Raw genomic sequence first — 9,014 nt, forward strand, 5'->3', positions numbered from 1 at the left:
ACCATCGGCATATCTCGGAAACACGATCATCCCAGCGCCTATAACATGAGAAATAACGACACGACACGTCCGGTGAAGAGCCCGCGAGCCTATCCAACCACCAGGGTCTCACTTTTTACCTGTCATTTTCACCATGTCCAGCAGCCTTCCTCCTTGGAGCTTCTTTAGAAAGAATGGGCATATCGCCTGAAGAAGAACGGAAAATGTTGCCGTGCAGTGAGAAGTTGCTGCCACTCTTCACACATTATCATCACCCGCCCCCTTATTTGCGCTCAACTCCTCATGAAGACACAGTATATCCACAGGGACCGCTTACAACACTCTCCCTTTGCGCAAAAGTGGACGAAGGGAAAAAGTCAATATTACGCGGTGGAACAATGAGCCTCGTTAATGCGCAAGCCTTTTGAAATTCTCCATGTGACGTTATGCTGTTTTAGCCAGAGCGACCCCATGTGCTCGTTATTAATGAATTATCCATCTGGCTGTTGTAGACATATCATATTTGTACATGTTGCGCTAAAGCGCCACCGACTGGTTCCTTCGACCACATGCGAAATGAATTGTGTCTGGGACTAGAATCAGAAAACTACTATGGTGAAGGCTTAGCTTATGAATATTAATTAAGCCAGGCTGACGTTGCTTAGTAACCCTCCAGGAGTGTCCATTCACGTACCCTAATTCATTTTTAATCTTTAGTTAAACCGCCTGATGGTTTGACCTACCGGGTAGACGTCACTCGACGTAATTAATATTCATAAGCCAATACTTCATCGTAGTAGGACGTGTGTGTCCGCGCCCGGGACCTCCCAAAATAGGATCGTTGATGTGACTGCATAGCCAGGCTATTTCAAGATCCTCATGTAGAACCGATGATAAATGCACTGGTCCTGCCATAATAAACCATGTCCTTTATGTGGTATCAAAACACTTACTGACTTAGTGGCATTTTATAAAAATTAAAACAATGAATTAAATATATTAACACGTTTTGTTTAGTGTTTTTACTTAATATATAATTAAAAGAATCCATTATTATTCAATTTATGTCGCCTCTAAAGTCTGTTAAGTGTCATTTAATGTCTGTGTAACACCATTTAAAAAATTTAATTAATATTTATTTCTGTTTTTATAGGCCTCTGATGAAAACTGAAAGTATCCTTTCATTAGGCAACAGACTGTAAATGTATGATTTTTTCTTCAATTATCTGGGATTAATTCTAAAGGCTCTCATTGCAGTGTGGAGCGGCCCCCTGTGGTGACACATTAATATGAAAAGTTACCGTTCGTAAATATTGGTATTGTTCTACTTTTTCCACGACTGTAGTTGCATAGGTAAGTATTACGGGCCTATATAGAACAAAAAATAAAAAGAACATAAAAGCATATGAACAAAAACATTTTAAAAGCCAAATTAAATACCAATATTGTGTTTGTAAATTTTTTTTTTCGTGTTCTCTGTTGTTGATGTTTCCCCCAGATTATATTAAAGAGATTTGTCGTTTTGTTCACAAGTTATATATAAAAACTGACATCGCTTCTCAATGGAAGACACGCCCTTTGCAATGTCGTCATTACGGCAGCCGCTTCGGGCTCGCGGCGGAGGGTAGAGGATTTCTGTCATACGGCCCAGTATATTTTCACAAAATATTCAACTGTAGGAATGATCATCCACATTGCATTCGTTATCCAGCTAACATCGGCGATCCTTTGGTGAGTGTTCATCATTGTTCATCACGCTGTTTGTGCGAGAAGGGATGTCAGCTGAAGATTGTTTTCATCTCTCTGACGCCTCTCTCTCATCATTCCCTAAATGCTGTGATCTTGCTTCTTTCAAAAACCGTCTGATACTAACTCACACATAGTGCATTTTATTCAGCACGGATGATGCTTTTACCCCTATGATGGGCCTAGTGAGCTGAGCAGTAATGGCCTGTAAATCAGTGCAAAGTTGTTGTACAGTTCCTCGTGGCCTTTTTAACTTGATGATTGAGTCGGCAGTGGCACAGGCTTTTGCATTGTGCTTAACTAACTAATTGTGCAATTAATGTCACACTGTTGCTGTTGTTGTGAAGGATGTCATGCTTATATTACACATGTAAACATAAGGGGCTGTGAGTTGTATCTGGGCTCGTTCTGTCAGGTGGGCAGACCGACTGGTCAATGCAGTAACAAAAAACGTCACTATTATACGGTGGCAGAGAAGTGCAAAACAAATCACAATTCTGAAAACAAAATAACAAATTACAAACGCAAATGCTAGTCTAAAAAACAAAATAACAATTCAGAAAGCACAACAACAATTCACAAAACATTATAACAAGTAAGAAAACACAATGACAAAGTCGAAAACACAACGACAAATCAGACAAACAAATTAACAAGTCAGAAAACACAACGACAAATCAGACAAACCGGAAGAGGTAGGTATAGTTTGAGACAGCGCCATTGGTTTGGGATTACTCTCCGCTGACTGGAAGAGACATCTGTGAATCAACATATACAGGAAGAACCAGCCGAAGAACAGCAGAGTCGTGGTAGAAAGTTCGGAGATGGTATTAAAGTAGCTCAGTTTAAATGTATTGTATGAATTGCCCTTACTATGGAATAAAAACTCCGGAGTGTCTATTTACATTTAGTTAAGAGTGGCTGTAAATCATCAGCTCCAGTGGCGCAGATGGATAAGTGCTTGCTGTTGGCTTTTTGACGCGATCATTACAAGCAAAGACGTTATAATATAAAACAGCATCTCTTTTAGTTTGAATGAAAGCCCCAGAGCGTCCTGTGAGTAATTCTTCATACAAACGCCTGCATTGTTTTGATTATTTTCCATTTTGAATAATAAAGGTATTACTGTAGTCACCACGGGATAGTGAAGATGCCTGCACACTTGTTCTGTGTGTTGTTTGTTCCATAATAGGAAATACATATTGCATAATTATGCAAATTCTCCAAAAACTAAGAGTGAAACAGGAGCTTGTTGTCAACTATTGCTCATTTAATGACATTTTACTAAGTGGTCTCATTCCAGAGAGTCATCATCAAAGTGTAGATAGGAATAAAGTGCCCTTAGTTTAGTGTGAGGAATCGGTTCAGTGTTGTTCTTTTGTGATGCATAACTGTACAACCACACATATGTTCAAGCAGAACTTTATTTAGAGTTTATTCAACATTTTTTGGTCACATGCTCAATGCGATGGCAGTGAAATGCTTTTCACTTGAAATTAAAGGTATAGTTCACAAAAAAATATCAATTTTGTCATTGTTCCACACCTGTATGACATGTTTTCTATTGTGGAACACAAAATAATATATTTAGAAGAATGTTGGTGACCAAAAAGTTTGGTGGCCATTGACTTCCAATGTATGGACACAATAATAATAATAAACTTAATTAATTAATGCATACATAAATACTGAGACATTTCTATGTCTTCTATGTTCTGCAGAAGAAAGAAAATGTTTCGGAACATCTTGACGGTGACTAAATGATAACAGAAATTAAATTTTTGGAGAACTATCCCTTTAACATGCTGTAGAATTTGTTGTAGAACCAAACAAGATATTATATTAAGAAATATTACAATAGAGGGTGCATAGAACATTAAATGTATAAAGTATGTACATTATACCCAGACAGTGTTGCTACTTTAGTTTGAGAGTGTATTTTAATTTGACCATGCCCCAGGTGTTTTCTAATATAATTAAACAAAAAAACAAAACAAAAAAAATAACAAAAGGTCATGCTGGTCAAGCTTTTACTGTCTTCTGTCAATACTATTTGCTCCTCAGGCTTTTGGCATGCTGTACCAATTCTATTCTCTGTCCCATAGTGGGGGTGGGGTGAGTGAGGGCTGCTGTGAGGATCCCACACTGTGGGGCAGCCACACACTGAATGGTGTCTCCCACAATGAAGGCGTTGGTGGATGCAGTCTGGGTGGTGTGGAGCATCGGGGCCTCAATCTATGACTACATTCACACCAGTGCCATGGAAGAACGCATTCACTCACTGGAGAGTGCTATAACCATCCACCAGTGTGTCATTGGCCTGCTGTCTGCTGGACTTGTGGCCCTCTTCACCTACATTCTGCTAAGGAAGCACTGACCCAAAATTTCAGCCATTTTTTGTGTGCAAGGCTACATCAGTGACATCAGAGGAAATTTTGGAACCATGTTGATGTCAAGCAATGTTCAGTTCATTTTAAAGGAATTTTAACATGCCTTTCACCTAATTGGTTACTAAACTTTATTAGTTTCTAATTCTGTTGAAATTTCCCTACTGTATTATCAGAGTTGATGTGATTCAGTGTAATCTGGTAAACCAAAATAAGCGTGTCTCTTAATTAAAAATATGGCTACCACAGACGAAAGGATTCAGAGATGCTACCTGCCCCCAGTTTTTTACACAAGCTTGGAGACAGCCGAACAAACACAAAACAACCACTGGATCAGCAGGCTTTTCAACCGGTTTGCTGCTATTGTCAGTGGAGTCAGCTTGTGTGTCTTGGTTACTTCTAACAAAACATTCAAGTTGCCAATGACTAAGCATAATGTAATTTATTTATTGTTAACCTATGACATCTCATACAGCTTATTTCTTAACTCCATGGTTAATGAAAGGCATCAATGACTGCGATTAAATTCTTGTTTTTACAACTTGATAGAGAACTTGAAGTGTCCTTAATCACTAAAGATATCTGATGTAGTTAACTTGACAATGTTATCAGTGTATTAACTATTACTACATGTAAGTGTCAAACTTTTATTTCATGTTAAAAATGTGACATCGGTTAACGCACCATTGTGATTTATAGGTTAGAATTTTTACTTTTACCATGTTTCCTTAGAAACGTTTTTTTCCTGGGGCAAAAAAATAAATAAAAACAAAACACCTGTTCTGTGATGGCAAAATGAATGACTAGCTTTATAATGCAAAAGAAAAGTCGAGAGTATTCTGACTTCGTATTGATGCTTACCTACTTCAGCATTTCTCTACGGTTGCATGTTTATATCGAACTTTTGTTTTACTTAGTGTGCTGGTGCAAGTCAGGATCTGTTAACATACAGTGTAAAGCATTTCTTTAACATTAAGACAATTTCATGTCATAAAATGTTTATTACTGGAACAACAGAAAAGCACAAATGTCTATGCATCACCATGTTTGAAAAAATTCAGAAGGATCAGGAAACTGTGATGGCAAAATGAATGACTAGCTTTATAATGCAAAAGAAAAGTCGAGAGTATTCTGACTTCGTATTGATGCTACCTACTTCAGCATTTCTCTACGGTTGCATGTTTATATCGAACTTTTGTTTTACTTAGTGTGCTGGTCCAAGTCAGGATCTGTTAACATACAGTGTAAAGCATTTCTTTAACATTAAGACAATTTCATGTCATAAAATGTTTATTACTGGAACAACAGAAAAGCACAAATGTCTATGCATCACCATGTTTGAAAAAATTCAGAAGGATCAGGAAATGAACTTCATTTTTCCCCTTTACAGACTGCAACACAGGAATTGGGCTTTTCAAAGAGAAATCACTGAAGCCAATTTGTGGTCCATATTTGAACAATACAGAAAACACACTGAAGATTTATGCTGGTTTTACACGTGCCCGGTCTGCAGAAGTGTGTACTGCGTGGTAAAACGCTCAACATTTTCACCCTCCAGGGTCTTAACAGCCCTCCAGTGGAGCTTCCCACAGTTCTCTGGGTTTCCGTGCCTTCCCAACTCTTCCTTGATGTAGTCCATCCAGAGATCTAAAACAGCAAATTATTTTGGTTGATCAGTGAAATATACTACTCAAAGTATGAAAGAGAGTTGCCTCTTCAAAGGCTAAAAGCACTGAATCAGACTCACCTTCATCTGAGCAACCAAACTCACGAAGCGCGCGCTCATAGTAGTCTCTCAGGTTACTCATCTTTGGTGTCTCCTGGGAGAATAATACAAATCAGTAATACATTGTATGTGTTCATACACATGTCTGCTGGTTACTAGATATTTTAGACACCTGACAGGTGCTACATCACCTTTACCTGCTCTTTCTCAATCTCAATCATCTTCATGAAGAATGCCTTAGTGAAGGGTCTGTGTTCATGCAAGCTGAAATCCAAGAGAAGAGGTTGTTTTTAAATTGCTTATGCCTAATTTCTAGATATACAGTGGAGTCCCGAAAGTCTAAAACCACATTGAAAAACTAGTATTTAAAATTAAAACTGAAAATAACATTTCAGGATTTGGAAATGTGTACCTTGTGAACGTTTTTCTAGCCCTTTTGTAACCACCAGTTTTATAGGACCATTCAAGGTATTTTTCCTTCATGGCAGATGACACTGCAGGTACTAGGGACAGAAGCCCTTTCTGCAAGTACAGGATCAGGAGCAATTTTTATTACATGATATACATTAACACTGTGGACTACATTAGAATTAAAACTTATGTAATCAAATTAAACATTATGGAATTTTCAAAATAAAGTAAAAAAAAAAAAAAAAAAAAAAAAGTCAAAAATGATCTGAATGCCTTTTTATCCACCATCATCAATTGGTCTTGGATGAGTTTTAGTGCAAACATATTTTTAAGTCATGTCCCACCTGAAAAAAGGTCTCCGTGTCCTCAGGTCTCTGTGAGGTCATGCACCAATCAGCCTGCAGCTGCCATAATGGCAGACTTTCCTGTAGAACATATTATAGACTGATTATTAAATATATCATTGGGTTCAAACTTCTGATAATATAATTCATGAAAATAAGAGCATTTGCACTACTGCTACAAGGATTTTCTGGACCACATCGTATTATATTACATTTCATTAGTAATGGGTTCCCTCACTTTTCTCCCTTTATATCTCTAATTTTGCAAGAAACTGACAGAACCATATTGTTTGGGGGGAAAAACACAAATATAAAAAGGACGAATGAGAAATGAAACCGGATAATTGTGCATGCGGATATCACTCTATAGCATTATGTTCCCATGTGCTTGGATAACGGCCTCTATGCAGGGTTACGTAACTACAGGCTTCATAATCCCGCAAACACGGCTATTTTTCACTAGCTGGTTTACGAAAGAGCGCTGAGGACAGAACCGAGTTAGAGTAGCAGAGGATGACTCTTATCACTTAACTACAATTATATGTAGGAATTCCTGTAGCTCAAGCAGTAGAGCATGATGTTAGCAACACCAAGGTCTGGAGTTCAATTCTCAGGGAATGCATTTACTGATAAACCGTATGTCTTAAAAGCAATGTTAAGTCGCTTTGGATAAAATGTAACTATAGTACTGTTATCCAATTATTATTAAAAAATATTTTTTTTAAGAAAAGCATTCAGAAGTAGTTCATTTGTTCAAGTGGACTAATTAGGGCAAATCTGCTGTTAGAAGATGTCCCACTTAGAGGCAGCTGTGGTACAACCGCTACCTTGGGATTCACATGTTTCAGGGCTTCCTGGAATAGATGTCCCGCCTCTGTGCTCTCCAGCTGGACCAATGTCTGGAGGCTGAAGCTCCACATCTCAACTGATTGGCTGAAGCACTGGGTGGCTGTAATGGCGATCTGAGTAGCAGATACTGTATCCCCTGACGACAGCAGGACCTGTAGCTGTTTTTTGAGGAGATAGAAAGTGGCCTACATTATACCTGCAGCACCATTTTAACCAAGTGCTGCATAAGGTGTGCAAGCAGGAGGTTTTGCAGTGAGATTCCAATGTTAAGAGTGAACATTACCCAGTTCTTGTAGAATGACTCTTGCAAAAGCTTGGCATCATGAGCACTCTGTAAGACTCGGAGTAATCGTTCCTTTCTCTGAAAAAGTGAACAGGCACACAATGTGTGTCAATCGCAATTAGATAAAAAAAAAAAAAAAGTAAATATGGTTTAATATAATAAATCAAACTTCCCAAATACAGCAAGTCCATGTTATTCTGATCAAGATTATCATGAACACTGCAACACCCCAATAAAAAAAAACAAAAACAGGTTTATTACCTTTTCCTTGAGTTCATTGACATTTGTCTTCCGCTTATATCTCTCAAGACAGAATGTGACATAACATGTCCACATGGCCTCTACAAAAATAAATTACACATATGTAGGCAAATTACATACAGCTAGAACCATGAGAATCCAATCATATTCCACCACTGAATCCTAGTGTTACATCATACCTGTATTAAGGCTCTTTAGAGCCTCTTCATAAACGACACAGCAGCGTTCTTCTCTGCGGTCTGTATCAGAAGCTTTTCCTTTCGCAGACTGGAGCTCTGGAGCCCCAGCAGCATCCAGCTCACGCTTCGACATGAAATCCCACATCATGCAGTCATCGACATACTGACTCTGCAGTCTGAACACAAACAGTATTTAAACATCACCTTTTCAGGACTTCCTGTAAATGGATTTTCCCCAATGCTAGTTTCAGCGTTAATTTGTTCATTTACAATAGCTCCTACAGCATTTTTATTCAGCAAAAATAATAAATCAGTCAACCTCTAATTAAAGGGATAGTTCACCCAGAAATGAAAATTCTGTCATTAAAGGGTTAGTTCACCCAAAAATGAAAATTAGCCCATAAATTACTTGCCCTCAAGTCATCCTAGGTGTATGTGACTTTCTTCTTTCAGACGAATCCAGTCGGGGTTATATTAAAAATTGTCTTTGATCTTTCAAGCTGTTTAATGGCACTCAGCGGGTGTTGCATGCATCAGTCCAAAAGCACTTAATTTAAATGTGCCCATCCATAAAAATTATTATTATTTTTTTTTTTAAGTGTCTCACGGCTCCGGTGGGTGAACAAAGGCCTTCTGTAGCGAATCGATGCGTTTTTGTAAGAAAATATCCATATTCAAAATGTAATAATCACTTTAATGTAGCTTGCACTCACTGTTGTACACGGAAGCAGCTCCGGGCGGATGACGTATGAGTTCAGTGTTGTGCATGCGCCGGTGAGGCTCGTGAAAACCAACGTTTGTTAACAGGAGCAAAGGAAGCAAAGTTTCCGTACTTTAGCAAAGGAAAAC

At 38.3% G+C, this 9,014-nt stretch overlaps 1 protein-coding gene and 1 long non-coding RNA gene across 5 annotated transcripts in view; one reads left to right on the forward strand and one right to left on the reverse strand.

Annotated features, from left to right (window-relative positions):
- Positions 1–1,554: 1,554 nt before the first annotated feature.
- LOC107710287 (uncharacterized) lies at positions 1,555–4,392 on the forward strand. The gene is made up of 2 exons (XR_001636580.1): positions 1,555–1,710; positions 3,831–4,392. It is a non-coding gene; the product is annotated as an uncharacterized LOC107710287 (long non-coding RNA).
- A 1,027-nt stretch (positions 4,393–5,419) lies between these two features.
- LOC107710286 (UTP6 small subunit processome component) overlaps positions 5,420–9,014 on the reverse strand; it is a 7,927-nt gene continuing 4,332 nt past the window's right edge. For all 4 annotated transcript variants that reach the window (XM_016515021.1, XM_016515020.1, XM_016515018.1 and 1 more), the window contains 9 exons: positions 8,166–8,341; positions 7,987–8,066; positions 7,726–7,803; positions 7,421–7,600; positions 6,594–6,674; positions 6,251–6,360; positions 6,036–6,102; positions 5,860–5,932; positions 5,420–5,759 (listed from right to left, as the gene is read on the reverse strand). In XM_016515021.1, coding sequence (XP_016370507.1) covers positions 5,605–5,759; positions 5,860–5,932; positions 6,036–6,102; positions 6,251–6,360; positions 6,594–6,674; positions 7,421–7,600; positions 7,726–7,803; positions 7,987–8,066; positions 8,166–8,341 — 1,000 coding nt within the window. In that variant the 3' untranslated portion in view covers positions 5,420–5,604. The remainder of the gene's footprint in view (positions 5,760–5,859; positions 5,933–6,035; positions 6,103–6,250; positions 6,361–6,593; positions 6,675–7,420; positions 7,601–7,725; positions 7,804–7,986; positions 8,067–8,165; positions 8,342–9,014) is intronic.

The sequence above is a fragment of the Sinocyclocheilus rhinocerous genome, unplaced genomic scaffold, assembly GCF_001515625.1.
Source record: "Sinocyclocheilus rhinocerous isolate Xijiao unplaced genomic scaffold, SAMN03320098_v1.1 scaffold567, whole genome shotgun sequence".
Taxonomy (NCBI): Eukaryota; Metazoa; Chordata; class Actinopteri; order Cypriniformes; family Cyprinidae; genus Sinocyclocheilus; species Sinocyclocheilus rhinocerous.